General features: G+C 49.3%; 3 protein-coding genes and 2 long non-coding RNA genes across 5 annotated transcripts in view; 4 read left to right on the top strand and 1 right to left on the bottom strand.

Moving 5' to 3' along the window:
* The window catches only part of LOC107314060 (uncharacterized), a 65719-nt gene that overhangs the window by 35174 nt on the left and 13951 nt on the right, over positions 1 to 16594 (bottom strand). The window contains exon 3 of the long non-coding RNA XR_014946073.1: positions 5278 to 5349. This is a non-coding gene — a long non-coding RNA (uncharacterized LOC107314060). The remainder of the gene's footprint in view (positions 1 to 5277; positions 5350 to 16594) is intronic.
* Positions 807 to 2554, top strand: LOC146761169 (uncharacterized). The gene is made up of 3 exons (XM_085547562.1): positions 807 to 1480; positions 1898 to 1990; positions 2147 to 2554. The coding sequence occupies exons 1-3, from the start codon at positions 1144 to 1146 to the stop codon at positions 2395 to 2397; spliced, it is 681 nt and encodes a 226-aa protein (XP_085403688.1). The 5' UTR covers positions 807 to 1143; the 3' UTR covers positions 2398 to 2554.
* Positions 5718 to 9656, top strand: LOC107313871 (T-cell surface glycoprotein CD8 alpha chain-like). Its single transcript, XM_085547555.1, has 6 exons — positions 5718 to 5962; positions 6540 to 6905; positions 7453 to 7545; positions 7952 to 8035; positions 8193 to 8312; positions 9152 to 9656. The coding sequence occupies exons 1-6, from the start codon at positions 5917 to 5919 to the stop codon at positions 9166 to 9168; spliced, it is 726 nt and encodes a 241-aa protein (XP_085403681.1). The 5' UTR covers positions 5718 to 5916; the 3' UTR covers positions 9169 to 9656.
* On the top strand, positions 11473 to 12171 carry LOC146761168 (uncharacterized). Its single transcript, XM_085545953.1, has one exon. It carries the CDS (start codon positions 11488 to 11490, stop codon positions 12169 to 12171), a length of 684 nt encoding a protein of 227 aa, XP_085402079.1. The 5' UTR covers positions 11473 to 11487.
* Positions 12850 to 16150, top strand: LOC146761167 (uncharacterized). The gene is made up of 3 exons (XR_014946081.1): positions 12850 to 13096; positions 13721 to 13837; positions 14817 to 16150. It is a non-coding gene; the product is annotated as an uncharacterized LOC146761167 (long non-coding RNA).

The raw sequence follows: 16594 nt of genomic DNA, 5'->3' as shown, positions 1-16594 counted from the left end.
CAGCTACATGTCAGCAATGCATGGACAGAGAGATGAGAAGTGTGAGTGGATCAATCTGAAAATAGAAGAAAACATAATAAAATCTGCTGCATAAAACATAACATGAAGCCTAAGACAATGGAACAGGACTTATCCTTGTCATCAAGAAAGTTGGGCATGAAGAGAGTGCCCCAAAAGGCAGAGAGACAGCAGGTTGTAGAGACTTATTTCATTTCCAGCAGGACCACTGTCAGTCTGAATTTCAACTGAAGACACTGCAGCAAAATCCCAGAGGCAACATTAAAAGCAACATTATCACAATAAACCCAAGTCCTGGATCACAGACGAAGAGCTGCAGAAATCATTTCTCACTGTTCCACCACAGAGGCTGAACACAGACTGCAAACAGAAGAGGGTCCTGATGACATCACATCCTCTCCTATAAGTTACGCTGCCTCCAAAGTTCAGTGACAAAGATCAGCCGCGCTGTGCTGCACTGCCCCGAGGACGATGGCCGGGTCTCCTGCACTGCTCCTCCTGCTCAGCCTGGGGCTCTGTGAGTATGGAAGCGGGCTTACGGGGCACCTGTGCTGGGAGGAAGGAGGACACTGGGGGAAGGCATTCCCCCTGCACCACGGCCAAGAACATGGGCAAAAGGGACCAAGGGAAAAGAAGAGGCAAACCCAAAGGATGGAATTCAGGGCTGCTCAGGGCCTGCACAGGGTAGCGGGAGCGGTGGGACTGCAGCGCCATATGCAGCAGGAACAGAGTCTGTTCAGACTGGTGTTGCTGGAGGGGATGGGGAACGGATGACAGGGTCACGGGGCAGTTGTTAGTGGGAACCACCTGGCAAAGAAGCTGGGAAATGGCAGCAGCCCACACAAGGCAGCTGAAGGGCTGCTCTCAAGGCCAGCATCCATCTCCAGAGCCCGGTGCTCCCAACACTCAGTCCCCAGGGACTCAAGCACAGCACCCAAGCTTGCTGGACGCCGATCCCTCCCTCTGCATAGAGCCTTACAACCCACATGCCTGCCTGCCACGCACCGCACTAGCAGGGAAGAGCCCTGCACAAAGGCCCCGGGAGCTCTTCCTGAGCAGCACCTGAGGGGACATGGCCGACTTCTGCCCACAGGCTGCACCACTGCACAGCAACAGAGGAACACAATGGAGGCCAGGTTCCTTGATAGGAATATGAAGCACCCCCAGCAGGGACAGCGGCTGGAGCTGGAGTGCCTGCATTACGAGACAAACAGACGTATCTTCTGGATCCACCTGGACAAGAGTGGGAACCTTCACTTCATTGTCTCCAGTACCCAATCTTATTCCAACACAGTGCAAGAGGGTGACAAAAAATCTACAAACTTTGAGGTAATCTGGAGAGGAAACTCCCCTCGGCTGGTGGTGAAGTCCTTCACGGCATGGGAACAGGGGACGTATTACTGTGTCAACTTCATCAACCACGAGCTGCACTTCAGCTCTGGACAACCCGCCTTCTTCCAAGGTCAGCAATAGCTTCACCCACCTTGCTTACACTCAGCTCCCCTGCCCGTGCCTTCTCAACCTGGCCCATCGCCCACACTCCCCATGGCCCTGCTTCATTCCCAAGCCATTTCATTACACAGGCACTGCTCCTTCTCATACAGGCTCCCTGCCCAACAGCTCCATTCGCGGTACCAGCCCTGCCCAAACACAGAGGTGATCGCACAGCCTAGAAGCACCTCTCAATCCCATCAGCAGCTTGGAGGGATGAGAGTTACAAAGGCCACAAAGATAGCACCTCATCACAAACTGCATCTGGCACAATAAGTCCCAACAGAAAATCATATGCTTACATCATCTCAAAAAGAAACTCAAAAACCCACATGACTCTCAGGACTTCTGTCATACCTCTCTGTATGCACTCATTTCTTCTTTCCAGTCAAAACAACAGCAGCACCCACCACAGCCACAACCACCACCCAGAGCAGCCCGGTCACCAAGAAGAACAGCACACAACAGGGCCCGGATGCAGGTAACCCAGCTGTGGGGAGGCACAGCTCTGCCACCAGTGCTGCTTTGATCAGAAGAGCCCAAATTAAAGTCTCTGCTGACTACAGGCATTTCAGGACGCAGGCAGATGTCTGCAACTGGGCCTTTCCCCTTTCTTCTCTCTCCTTTCTTCCTGCAGGAACAAGCAATGAGAACACACCACGTTTCTGCCATGATACAGTCATATGGGTTAACCTGGCTGGCACCTGCTTCCTCCTGCTCTTCACAGCCATCCCCATCAACATCACACACTGCCGAAGTAAGTCGCACCCTGACACCCTGCAGAGCTTAATGGAGCCTCACACCACAGAGCACAGCCTGCTCCTCCAGGGAATGGGCTCCGTGCTGATTGCCTTCATGCAGCCATTGGCAGGACACAGGGAATGTTGAGGGACCGCTCCTAAAACACTTCTCCAGATTTCCATCATCATTAGCTTTAGATTCAGGAACCTTCATAACATTTTACAGTTGCAGATAAGAAGGTATAAAAAGGCATTATTAGAATTACACACAGAAATTTTAAACGGACAAGAAATGACAAACTGTGTTGACGATGCCATTCTGATGTCATCATATTTGGGTTGAAATTGCCAAAATCGAAAATATTACTCAGCCATTTAATTCAGCTGTTTCACTCTGATCAATATTACTCGTTATGATGCAGTAGCTGCATTAATATTTGCAGCAAGCTGCACTGAAGCTGAAGGAGAGATTTTACACAACCTCTCCATTTTCTGCTTGCAGGATGGAGCTCACCGTAAGCAAGCAGTGCTGCGTGGCTTAGTGTGCTGCGTGTGCGAAGGCACACAGGCGTCCTCCTCAAGCACCGCCCTGATCCCATCAGCAACACACACAGCTGCCCTGATGGAGCGCGGCCATTTGGCTGCTCCTCCTCTGCTGCCCACCAGCACTGCACACCTCCCGCCACCTGACATGTGCTCCTGCCCCACACTGCTGTCACACAGCCAGACCGCGGGGGACAGCGCTGACCCCAAGAAGCCCAGCAGCTCCGTGCCACGCTGGGAAAGGCACCGCTGTGCTGCACAGCTGAGCCTTCCACCACATCACCAATAAACCCAGCACATCAATACCCACTTCTATTGCCTCAAACTCTCAATTCCAAACTCATCCCTACAAGCTGAGTCTAACTTCTGTCTCTCTCACTGTGGAGTTTAGTATAATTCACTAATGGCATTGGAGGCAGAGAGACTCGTAACGCAACATGCTATCCCACTAGTATTGACCAAAACAAAATCGCACCATTAAGACCCACTCCAAATGATGTTGGAAGAAATTAATGTCAGACTCATTTCTGTAATGGCAACTGAAATCTCCTCAGCAGGCATAGAGAAATTTCATCCGTGCTGCTGCTCTAAATTGCCACCACAGCTGAAGGTTTCAAATTAGAACTGTTCCTGAAAGTCCTCCTTCTGTCAGAAGCTTTTCACAATAGAATATTTACAACTGGGATAGTAGTTCTAATGTATTAAAATAACATATTGTTTATTGAAACATATGTATTGTTCTATTACAACAGAAAAAAATAGACGGCTTTTTGCAAAGATATTTAAACACAGAACCCCGCAAAGTGCAATCTTTGCCCCAGTTGATTCCTTCCATAGGAGATAAGAGGTGGGGACTCAGGAGCACAGTATCTTCATCTGATCACACACAAATGTCTCCATCAGAGCTAAGCCAGCTCGGGTCACTCACTGGCCCATGAAGTGTGTCCCTGCTGGGAAGGGATACATGATAACACCATACTGCTCTCTCTGCACTGACAATAAGCTTCCACATTTCCATAAATACATGTATTCATTAACAGATTCTTACAGGCAGCAGAAAGGAGTGATTCCCCCAGAACACACCATATGACACAGCAGAGTCGTCATCATTCCACGTGGCACGATGTGCAGCATCAGAAGATGCAGGGGATGGTGGTATCTTTGTTGTAGCGATGACTCACAAAGCAACTCAGTAAATAACAAGCTGAATATGAAAAGCAGTCTTCTGATCTGTGACTCAGGGCCCAGGCCCTGAGGACTTCACAGCAGGGGGTGGCCTCGTGTGCAAACCAGCTCCATCCGTGAGCCATGAGGACCAAGAGGAAGGGCAACTCCATGTTTAGGCAGGGAAAATCTGGGTACTGGTTAGGGAGCTGGGAATCACCCATAGTAGAATCACACTGTCACAGAGAGAGAAGAAGGAAGAAAGATGTCCAAACTGAGAAAGGAAATAGCCATTTCTGGCCTATCCTGCACTCCAACTGTAGAAAATATCCCAACACATCACTCAACATGAGATGGTAGGAAACCGTGCTCCATGGCAGGGTGAGAATTCAGGCCCCAGAAACATTCAAGCACCCTCATTTGTCTACAGCTCCCTTTCCAGTCCCATCATACTGATCCACAGAAATCAGGAATTTTCCTGCTTTGGTAACAGTCCCGGTGTAAGGCAGAAGCAGATCGCTTCAGCACCTCACAAAGTATGGGACAACGTCAGCCATCCACAAGGCAAGTCCATCACTTCAGCACCTGACCCCACTGCAAAGGCAGCACGGATTCTGCTTTGGTTGAGGAGACTAAACTGACAACACAAAGAGCCCACACAAGCAGCATAACCTACACGCCTTGCTGGGAAATGGATGGAGGCCGAGGAGTCCATGGTTCAAACGTGCTTGATGGGAATTCAAGACAAAGGCTCTTGTCATGTTCTTTAAAAGATTAACCCTCTTTAACAACCTTTTTGCAACACACTTCATCAACTTCAGGCCCACATTAAATGTCTTACAGCCTCATAAAACCTTCTGTTTCACAGGCCTCAGCAGGCCTCAATCCAGCTTTCCGCACTCACCACAAAGCTTAGAGGCCCAATGAGATAAGCCCAGTTCCCAGACAGTTTCAGCTCCTTTACTCACACAACAGTACTTCCATCAGTCAGCAGTGCCTGGCTTTTTAACATCCAGAAGATATTCTTGCAAAGGTAATAAAACAACAACTCACACAGTATCAAAATAGAGCAGTCAAGCCAGGAAATAACAAGAGAACAAGCAAATACGACCAACATACGGGAACTGTTGCAACTGTATGTGCAAAGCTGCAGGAAGACAAAACTATCAGTAGTGTACGAGAGGTCACTTATAGACAGTGGGTAGGCCTCAGAGTGTTATAGCAGCTAAAATGGGATGGTTGTTCTCTTCTTTAGAGAGGGCGGAAGACACAGTGGTTGAAGAAGAAAACCAAAGGGATATTAATAAACACATAAACTCACCATACCACTGGGACACGGGGCTGCCTTGATGTGTATCACAGCACAGAGCTCCTGCCTTGCACACAGTGGATTCTGCAGAAACAACGAAGAAGAAATGCAGAGAACTGCTGAGCTGCAGAACACAGCAACATATCAGCAATGCATGGACTCAGAGATAGGAGCAGAAGGACACATGCTGTAAAACATTCCCAGGTCTTCATTAACCTGTAAATTAAATAAAATAAAGTACAATCAAATGAATTATCTCCTAGGAAATATAACATGTTGCCCATGCCTGTGGCCACAGTCCTGTCCTAATTTCAGCAGATATGGATGTGAAATGAGTGGGAAACATGAGCCTGCGGTGATGCAACCAATTTCAAGCAGGACCACTGTCAGTCTGAATTTCACCTGAAGACACTGCAGCAAAATCCCTGGGGAAATATTAAAAGCAACATTATCACGATAAATGTGCCCCAAGGTATGGATCACAGATGAAGAGCTGCAGAAATCGTTTCTCACTGTTCCACCACAGAGGCTGAACACGGACTGCACACAGAAGAGGGTCCTGATGACATCACATCCTCTCCTATAAGTTACGCTGCCTCCAAAGTTCAGTGACAAAGATCAGCCGCGCTGCGCTGCACCGCCCCGAGGACGATGGCCGGGTCTCCTGCACTGCTCCTCCTGCTCAGCCTGGGGCTCTGTGAGTATGGAAGCGGGCTTACGGGGCACCTGTGCTGGGAGGAAGGAGGACACTGGGGGAAGGCATTCCCCCTGTACCACGGCCAAGAACATGGGCAAAAGGGACCACGGGGAAAGAAGGGGCAAACCAAAAGGATGGAATTCAGGGCTGCTCAGGGACTGCACAGGGAAGCGGGACTGGTGGGACTGCAGCGCCATACGCAGCAGGAACAGAGCCTGTTCAGACTGGTGTTGCTGGAGGGGATGGGGAAGGGGAGAGAGGGGGAACGGGGCAGTTGTTAGTGGGGAACCACCTGGCAAAGAAGCTGGGAAATGGCAGCAGCCCACACAAGGCAGCTGAAGGGCTGCTCTCAAGGCCAGCATCCATCCCAAGAACTAAGCGCTCCAAACGCTCAGTCCCCAGGGACTCAAGCACAGCACACAAATGTGCTGGGTACGGATCCCTCCCTCTGCATAGAGCCTCACAGCCCACCTGCCTGCCTGCCACGCACCGCACCAGCAGGGAAGAGCCCTGCACAAAGGCCCCAGGAGCTCTTCCTGAGCAGAACCTGAGGGGACACGACAACTTCTGCCCACAGGCTGCACCGATGCCCAGCAACAGAGGGATGCAGTGGTGGTCAGTTTCAACAGGAACATGAAGCACCCCCAGCAGGGACAGCGGCTGGAGCTGGAGTGCCGGATACCCAGAATCACATGGGGAGCCTCTTGGTTCCGCCTGGAGAAGGACGGGAACCTTCACTTCATTGTCTCCAGTAATTCTCCACAAAACACAATCTTTCATGAGTATAAGAGAATATCTCACCGCTTCGATGTATCATGGAGAGATAGCTCACCTTGGCTGGTGGTGAAGTCCTTCACGGCACAGGACCAGGGGATCTATTTCTGCATCACCAACGTGAACCAGGTGCTGCACTTCAGCTCTGGACAACCCGCCTTCTTCCCAGGTCAGCAGCAGCTTCACCCACCTCGCTTACACCCAGCTCCCCTGCCCGTGCCTTCTCAACCCGGCCCATAGACCACACTCCCCATGGCCCTGCTTCTTTGCCCAAGCCGTCTCATCACACAGGCACTGCTCCTCCTCATACAGGCTCCGTACCCAGCAGCTCCGCTTGCATTACTGACCCTGCCCAAACACAGAGGTGATCGCACAGCCCAGCTGCGCCTCTGAGGGATGAGAGTTACAAAGGCCACAGTCACCATCTCCTTCCTCATTTCACCTGGCCCTCTTAGTCCCAACACTCTCCATATACTTACAGCACCTCAAAAACATCCATGTCTCTCAGGACACGTTTTATATGACACTTAACAAAGGCACCACACAAACTAAAGGTGCTGATAAGAAATTAGATGCCTGGATCCTTCTGTTTCCAGGGCTGGGCAGCATTCAAACAGACCCCGCAGTAGTTTTCCCTATGCTGGCCATGTTCTGGCACAGATAGGGGGCAGCTCTTCAGTTGTACCTTGCTGAGTTTGCTTATTTCTTCTTTCCAGTCACAACAACAGCAGCACCCACCATACCCGTGGCCTCCACCCAGGGCAGTCAGGTCACCAAGAAAGACATCTTCTGGCACAACCCGGATCCAGGTAACAATCTGCAGTGAAGCAGACACTCAGCCAGCAGTGCTGAATTGCTTGCAACAGCATGAACTAAAGGCTGTGCTGACTGCAGGCATTTGGGGATGTGAGACAAGAGGAAGCCTTAATATTTCCCAGAGCAGCTACTGAGGACATGAAACCACCTAAAGAGCTCAGAAATTCTGAGGGTGCTGGGAAGAAACTCTGAGCCCACAGCCCTCAGATTTCATGGCTGGGCAACTCAGCAATGCAAGCAGACCTCACATTAGAATGTCTTAGCATCACAGGACAAAGTGGGCACTATAAAGTCCCCCCAATGCTGGCAATTATGTCATCTATTGCCTGGCAGGAGGGGGAGAAGTCTGTTTTATTGTATCTCACTGTATTCATCCATTTTTCCATCCACTCACAACAGCAGCAGAACACATCACACCCACTGCCACCACCCAGGGCAACCCTGTCACCAAGAGGAACAGCACACAACAGGGCCCGGATGCAGGTAACCCAGACGTGGGGAGGCAGGGGCTCTGCCAGCAGTGCTGCTTTGATCAGAAGAGCCCAAATCAAAGTCTCTGCTGACTACAGGCATTTCAGGATGCAGGCAGATGTCTGCAACTGGGCCTTTCCCTTTTCCTCTCTTTCCTTTCTTCCTGCAGGAATAAGCAATGAGAACACACCACATCTCTGCCATGATACAGTCATATGGGTTAACCTGGCTGGCACCTGCCTCCTCCTGCTCCTCACTGCCATCACCATCAACATCACACACTGCCGAAGTAAGTCGCACCCTGACACCCTGCAGAGCTTCCTGGAGCCTCACACCACAGAGCACAGCCTGCTCCTCCAGGGAATGGGCTCCGTGCTGATTGCCCTCATGCAGCCATTGGCAGGACACAGGGAATGCTGAGGGACCGCTCCTAAAACACTTCTCCAGATTTCACTCATCATTAGCTTTAGATTCAGAAAACTTCATCTCATTTTATACTTACAAATAAGAAGGTATAAAAACGGCATTATTAGAATTATATAAATTGTAAACAGACAAGAAATTACTGTGTTGACTCTGCCAACCTGATGTCATCATATTGGGGTAGAAATTGCCAAAACCGAAAATATTACTCAGCCATTTAATTCAGCTGCTTCACGCTGATCAACATTACCAGTGAAGATGCATTAGCTGCATTAATTTCTACAAAAGCAGCACTGATGCTGAAGGAGAGATTGTTACACAGCATCTGCATTCTCTGCTAAATTTCTGGCTCAACATTGTTATTCACTGAAAGCAATCCACAGTACTTAAAGGGAAACAAATTGAGGGAGAATCATGGAGGGAGATTGATACTGACGGGCTCTAAGTCAGCTTACAGCCAACACAGGGCCTTTAACAGATGCTGCCTTAAGGCAGAAATCCGTATTCTTCTTCATTGTTGTCAAACCTCAATTTCAAATGCAAGATTGCGATTCAAGAGTAAATTCAGAAATCTTCATGGATATTTTTAGTTCCTCTTTGCTAAAGCGGTCAGATCTTTCCACACCAACAGCAGGAAGCATCAGCAGTGCTGAAATCAACACAGCCATGTGTCACACACGCTCACCACAAGCCCATCCCTTGCAGGACCGAGCTCACCGTAAGCAAGCAGTGCTGCGTGGCTGCTCAGCAGAAGGCACACAGGCGTCATCCTCATACACCGTCCTGATCCCATCAGCAACACACACAGCTGCCCTGATGGAGCGCGGCAATTTGGATGACCCTTCTATGTCTACACATCAATCTCACCCATAACTCACCACTCATACCCCAACCTACCTCTCACTTCCAAGGTATTCCCTGTTAAAAGCTTCTAATTCTTAATGCTCTCAGTTTTTTTTCTTAGCTTTCATTCACTGTTCCCAAATAAAAGAATAGATCAAATAAAAGAAATTGACTCCAGCGATATTCAAATATATCTCTCTATCTGACCAGGGATCCATGGTGGCAAATCCTTCCCACTTTTCCAACTGAAATCCCCACAGGAAGCACCAAGACCACTCATCTCAAACTCGCGTCCTCCTGAACCCCGTTCCAAATCCTGTCAGACTCTCCCTTCCCTCCAGGACTTTGTCTACATACTCCACAGCCATATCTCATTGATTATCGCTTAACAGAAATAAACTAAATACAGACCAATTTCAGCACAGCCTCTACATATACCAAACAGTGATGCCTCTGTTTTTAAAGGTAGGAAGAACTTCCAAACCTGAGAGCTCATCTCTCTTTCCCAACTCTCTCAGTCGCACCATCAGTGCTGCTGATGGCCGCTGCTCAGCAGGTGAGGAGTCACCATGACCTTGTGTAAATGCATCTGAAACATCACAGTTTAACCTTGGCTGACCTTAGTTACCCTATTCCAGAAGGCTTCCCAGTGGCTTTCCTTACTCACAAGAATGCTCTGAGGCCCAATCAAATGAGCCCAGCAATAGCCAGTTTTGGCCCATTTTCTCACAAAAAAGCCCTTCCACCACACAGCATTTCCTGGTTTCCGGCATCCAGGAACAGGGGCACATTTGCAAAACAGGAATACAGCAACACATCACAAATAACAGCAGAGCCAGGAAATAACAACTGAAGACACAAATAACACCAGCACAGGGAAACGGCCGCTACTGTATGTGCAAAGCTGCAGGAAGCCCAGCACTTACCAACGTGTGAGTGGTCACCTGGAGGCAGCAGCAAGGGCCCCCAGTGCTGAGGCATAGCAGGGTGTTTTTTGGCAGGGTGGAAGTCCCTGTGGTTGTAGAACAAGAACACAACAATTTATATTAAGAAAAGAATTAACGTGTGTGAGTGTGGGACATGGGGCTGCAGCGATGGCTGCCACATCACAGACCTCCTGCCCTGCACACACCACCTTCTGCACAGAAAAGTTAGAGAGAACAGCTGAGCTGAAGTACTCAGATACATGTCAGCAATGCATGGACACAGAGATGAGAAGTGTGAGTGGATCAATCTGAAAATAGAAGAAAACATCATAAAATCTGCTGCATAAAACATAACATGCAGCCTAAGACAATGGAATAAGACAGGTCTTATCCTTGTTATCAACAAAGGTGGACGTGAAGAGAGTGCCCCAAAAGGCAGAGAGACAGCAGGCTGAAGAGACATATTTGATTTCAAGCAGGAAAACTGTCAGTCTGAATTTCAACTGAAGACACTGCAGCAAAATCCCTGAGGCAACATTAAAAGCAACGCTATCACGATAAACCCAAGTTCTGGATCACAGATGAAGAGCTTCAGAAATCGTTTCTCACTGTTCCACCACAGAGGCTGAACACGGACTGCACACAGAAGAGGGTCCTGATGACATCACATCCTCTCCTATAAGTTACGCTGCCTCCAAAGTTCAGTGACAAAGATCAGCCGCGCTGCGCTGCCCCGAGGACGATGGCCGGGTCTCCTGCACTGCTCCTCCTGCTCAGCCTGGGGCTCTGTGAGTATGGAAGCGGGCTTACGGGGCACCTGTGCTGGGAGGAAGAAGGACACTGGGGGAAGGCATTCCCCCTGCACCACGGCCAAGAACATGGGCAAAAGGGACCACGGGGAAAGAAGGGGCAAACCCAAAGGATGGAACTCAGGGCTGCTCAGGGACTGCGCAGGGAAGCGGGAGCAGTGGGACTGCAGTGCGATACGCAGCAGGAACAGAGCCTGTTCAGACTGGTGTTGCTGGAGGGGATGGGGAAGGGGAGAGAGGGGGAACGGGGCAGTTGTTAGTGGGGAACCACCTGGCAAAGAAGCTGGGAAATGGCAGCAGCCCACACAAGGCAGCTGAAGGGCTGCTCTCAAGGCCAGCATCCATCTCCAGAGCCCGGCGCTCCCAACGCTCAGTCCCCAGGGACTCCAGCACAGCACCCAAGTGTGCTGGATGCCGATCCCTTCCTCCACATTCACCCTGACATCCAACCTACCTGCCTGCCATGCACCACACCAGCAGGGAAGAGCCCTGCCCAAAGGCCACTGGAGCTCTTCCTGAGCAGCACCTGAGGGGACATGGCCGACTTCTGCCCACAGGCTGCACCGGCGCCCAGCGACAGAGGGATGCAGTGGTGGTCATTTTCAACAGGAATATGAAGCACCCCCAGCACGGACAGCGGCTGGAGCTGGAGTGCCGCACATCCAGAACCACATGGGGAGCATCTTGGGTCCGCCTGGACAAGGATGGGAACCTTCACTTCATTGTCTCCAGTAATTCTCCGTACAACACAGTTGTTCATGAGAATTTGAGAATATCTCTGCACTATGAGGTATCATGGAGAGGTAGCTCCCATTGGCTGGTGGTGAAGTCCTTCACGGCACAGGACCAGGGGATCTATTTCTGTGTCACCAATGTGAACCAGGTGCTGCACTTCAGCTCTGGACAACCCGCCTTCTTCCCAGGTCAGCAGCAGCTTCACCCACCTCACTTACACCCAGCTCCCCTGCCCGTGCCTTCTCAACCCGGCCCATCGCCCACACTCCCCATGGCCCTGCTTCTTTGCCCAAGCCGTCTCATCACACAGGCACTGCTCCTCCTCATACAGGCTCCGTACCCAGCAGCTCCGCTTGCATTACTGACCCTGCCCAAACACAGAGGTGATCGCACAGCCCAGCTGCGCCTCTGAGGGATGAGAGTTACAAAGGCCACAGTCACCTCCTCCTTGCTCACCTCACCTAGCCCTCTCAGTCCCAGCAGTCTCCATATACTTACAGCACCTCAAAAACATCCATGTCTCTCAGGACATGTTTTATATGACACTTAACAAAGGCGCCACACAAACTGAAGGTGATGATAAGAAATTAGATGCCTGGATCCTTCTGTTTCCAGGGCTGGGCAGCATCCAAACAGACCCTGCAGTAGTTTTCCCTGTGCTGGCCATGTCCTGTCATGGACAGGAAAAAGCTCTTCAGCTGTACCATGCTGAGTTTGCTTATTTATTCTTTCCAATCACAACAACAGCAGCACCCACCATACCTGCAGCACCAGCACCCACCATACCACAATCCAGGGCAGTCAGGTCACCAAGAAAGACATCTTCTGGCACAGCCCGGATCCAGGTAACAATCTGCAGTGGGGCAGACACTCAGGCAGCAGTGCTGAATTGTTTGCAGCATCATGAACTAAAGGCTGTGCTGACTGCAGGCATTTGGGGGTGTGAGGACAAGAGGAAGCCTTAATCTTTCTCAGAGCAGTAACTGAGAACATGAAACTACCTAAAGAGCTCAGAAATTCTGAGGGTGCTGGGAAGAAACTCTGAACCTGCAGCCCTGAGTTTTCATGGCTGAGCAGCTCAGCAATGCAAGCAGACCTCACATCAGAATGTCACAGCATCACAGGACAGAGTAGGCCCTATGGCGTCCCCCCAGTGCTGGCCATTATGTTCATCTATGGTCGACCAGGAAAGGGAGAAGGCTGTTTTCTTTTATCTCACTGTATTCATCCAATTTTCTATCCACTCACAACAGCAGGACAACACAGCACACCCCCTGCCACAACCCAGAGCAGCCCGGTCACCAAGAGGAACAGCACACAACATGGTCTGGATGCAGGTAACCCAGCTGTGGGGAGGCAGGGGCTCTGCCAGCAGTGCTGCTTTGATCAGAAGAGCCCAAAACAAAGTCTGTGCTGACTACAGGCATTTCAGGATGCAGGCAGATGTCTGCAACTGGGCCTTTCCCCTTTCCTCTCTCTCTCCTGAAGGAGCTGGGCATGTTCAGCCTGGACAAGAGGAAGCTCAGGGGAGACATTATTGCTCTCTATAACATCCTGAAGGGAGGATGTAGTGAGCTGGGGTCAGCCTCTTCTCACGTGTCATTAGCGATAGGAACAGAGGGAATGGTTTCAAGCTACAGCAGGGGAGATTCAAGCAGGACATGAGGAAGTATTACTTCTCAGAAAGGGTGGTCAGCCACTGGAATGGACTGCCCAGGGAAGTGGTGGAGTCACCAAATGTGGGGGTGTTCAAGGAATGACTGGATGATGGGTTGAGGGACATGGTTTAGTGGGAGCTATTGCTAATAGGTGAACGGAAGGACTGGATGATCTATTAGGTCTTTTCCAACCTAAAAAAAAATAAAAATAAAAATAAAAAAATAAAAAAATAAAATAAAATAAAATAAAATAAAATAAAATAAAATAAAATAAAATAAAATAAAATACTTTTTTTCCTGCAGAAAGAAGCAATGAGAACAAGCCAAACTCCTCCTGTGATGTTTTCCTCTGGGTTCGAGTGGCTGGCACCTGCCTCCTGCCCCTCATTGTAATCACCATCATCATTATGCACCACCAAAGTAAGTTATAGAATTGCAGAATCGTAGAATGGCGTGGGATGAAAAGGACCACAATGATCATCAAGTTTCAACCCTCTGCTATATGCCAGGTTGCCAACCAGCGGACCAGGCTGCCCAGAGCCACATCCAGCCTGGCCTTGAATGCCTGCAGGGATGGGGCATCCACAGCCTCCTTGGGCAACCTGTTCCAGTGTGTCACCACCCTCTGGGTGAAAAACTACCTCTTAATCTCCAACCTTAACCTCCCCTGTCTCAGTTGCACCCTGACACCCTGAAGAGCGTCCTGAAGCCTCACACCACCCAGCACAGTCCGCTCCTCCAGGGGAATGGGCTCTCTGCCGATTGTCCTCACTCAGCCACTGTGTATCCAGGACATGGGGATGTCAAAAGGACCGCTCTCAAAGTCCTATGCCTAATTTTCCTCAATTTCAGTTTATCTTTTGATATATTTATCATGTTCTGCACTGTCAGATGGTAGTTGATAACACAGAAATACTATTCTACCAGACTGCATTACCTCTACCATCCTGAAATCTGTATTTCAGCTTTGGAAGTACCAGAACCAAAAGCACTGTGAAATAACAGGAGAAACATGCATAAGAATGTGTTCCGCAAAGCCAAATGCCAACACTCACAACAGCAGATTCAGCTATAGCCCACCTCCTTAATCAGACACATGCAGAGTCTACTATGCTGAAAGCAGTCAGGCTACATGTCTGGGAAGGCAAAAGGTTTTGGCTCAATTTCATGACTGAAATCATTAACATAGCCCAAGAAGACAGCCAGTGCAAAGGTATGGTTGAGAGCCAACATTTCTCTTTTCCACCTATACTAGAAGAAATGCTTAACATTGGAGAGAAAATTCGGACACTTTCAGTAAACTCTCAATTCTTACTTAAAAAAGATCAAATGTTCTACCTGCACAAAGTAGATGGATGATCAAAACCAACCACATCTCACCCTCCATTGTCACTTGCAGGACCGAGCTCACCGTAAGCAAGCAGTGCTGCGTGGCTGCTCAGCAGAAGGCACACAGGCGTCCTCCTCAAGCACCGCCCTGATCCCATCAGCAACACACACAGCTGCCCTGATGGAGCGCGGCCATTTGGCTGCTCCTCCTCTGCTGCCCACCAGCACTGCACACCTCCTGCCACCTGACATGTGCTCCTGCCCCACTCTGCTCTCACACAGCCAGACCGCGGGGGACAGCGCTGACCCCAAGAAGCCCAGCAGCTCCGTGCCACACTGGGAAAGGCACCGCTGTGCTGCACAGCTGAGCCTTCCACCACATCACCAATAAACCAGCCATATCAGCACTCAGCTCTGATGGCCAAGCAACTCTCTTTTTTTGCAATATCTTTCCCATTAAATGGGTTTAACTTCTCTCTCTTTGAGTTTTTTTATTTAACTATTTCCATGAGTGCAGGGAAACTCACCATCCCACTACCTGCCAAACAGTGTTTCAAAAGAAGAAAAGAACCCACTGAAAAGACACTCCAAACTGTGCTGAAATAGCTTCATGTCTGCCCAGAGTCGATGACGTGATTTCTGTCCTCCCTTTTCCAGGTGAAATCTCCTCATCAGGCAGCACGAAAATTAATTCTCAACTCCCCTCCTGCTGTCATTTTGCATCAGTATCTAAAGGCAGGGAGGGCCTACAAAGCTGAAACTTCATCTCTCCTGACATGCCAAAGTCTGTAAATTCATTTGCCTTAACTTGAACCACCCATCATTTGTTTCATTTTGAACACTGCTATGGCTTGAATCGCAGCACAGGTAAGTTGGGTTACACCTGGAAGACGTATGTTTCACTTAATTAAAGAGAGGCTGTAACCACCAGAAGCATTCCATCTGTGGTGTGTTTTCAGCCTCACGTTCTGACACAAATGTTCCTTTTGATTCCAGACATGATTCCATTTCATTCTGCACATCCTAAAACTGCTCAGCATTTTACCACGACTTACACACCTCACTTTAAAAAAGTAAACGACCATTCCATTATCAGCATCTGCACTTTTAGGGAATGCCTGGAACTGGTGATGGTTCAGTCCCTTGGGCTTCATGAAATTCACACAATTGATGACAACTGACATGACAGGTCCCATTTTTAAAGCTTTTCCGCTTATATTTCCCTGACATTCCATGCAGAGATGTTTCACCAGACCCGAGTTCCTGGCAGCATTTCCATTCTCTTCTATGAATCCCATAAGCCCCTCTTCTTTACCAACCACAGCCTGGGCGCCATCAGTAGCTCTACCAGATGTGTCAACAAATGTTAAATAAAATCACTTTACTGCCAATTTTGACCTCTTTGTCCACATCCAAATTGATTTCTCTGTGTCTTTTGATGGCACTGAGGAATCCATTTCTTCAGTGACGTCATGCTTCGCATCAATAGCTCCCATGCAAACAGTGAGTTGAGTCGTATCTGTAGCATCAAGGATTTCATATCCGGCCAAAGGAAATCTCCTGAAATAGCAGCTTTACTCCGCATCTTTCTTGCCACAGGTTTGTCTGTTTATTCAGACCACTTGGCAAGAGCTGACTGACACCAACAGATTTGAGGGAAACCCCCCTTTCAATCAGGGCCAATTGCATCTCTGATGCTGTCCATGCTCAACAAACTCACCACCAGCAGATGGTTTTGCTGCTTCTGCCATCAGATTTCACAATGCATCTCTGGCCTTTGTGGCCGAGTCCATCTGAGGTGTAACTCAACAGCAATAACTCGGTTTTATCTCAACAAAAAAGTACTCA

Source organism: Coturnix japonica, chromosome 4 (assembly GCF_054131305.1).
Source record: "Coturnix japonica strain WE chromosome 4, WE-NBRP24, whole genome shotgun sequence".
NCBI classification, from domain to species: Eukaryota; Metazoa; Chordata; class Aves; order Galliformes; family Phasianidae; genus Coturnix; species Coturnix japonica.
The sequence above is the reverse complement of the archived record's forward strand: the minus strand, read 5'-3'. Positions and strand labels throughout refer to the sequence as shown.

Bases quoted from the DNA above. Each gene is read 5' to 3' on its own strand.
- LOC146761169 (XM_085547562.1), top strand. From the start codon at position 1,144: ATGGAGGCCAGGTTCCTTGATAGGAATATGAAGCACCCCCAGCAGGGA. The intron at 1,481-1,897 runs GTCAGCAATAGC...TCTTCTTTCCAG, and splicing joins ACAACCCGCCTTCTTCCAAG to TCAAAACAACAGCAGCACCC. The intron at 1,991-2,146 runs GTAACCCAGCTG...TTCTTCCTGCAG, and splicing joins ACAACAGGGCCCGGATGCAG to GAACAAGCAATGAGAACACA.
- LOC146761168 (XM_085545953.1), top strand. From the start codon at position 11,488: ATGCACCACACCAGCAGGGAAGAGCCCTGCCCAAAGGCCACTGGAGCT.
- LOC107313871 (XM_085547555.1), top strand. From the start codon at position 5,917: ATGGCCGGGTCTCCTGCACTGCTCCTCCTGCTCAGCCTGGGGCTCT. The intron at 6,906-7,452 runs GTCAGCAGCAGC...TCTTCTTTCCAG, and splicing joins ACAACCCGCCTTCTTCCCAG to TCACAACAACAGCAGCACCC. The intron at 8,036-8,192 runs GTAACCCAGACG...TTCTTCCTGCAG, and splicing joins ACAACAGGGCCCGGATGCAG to GAATAAGCAATGAGAACACA.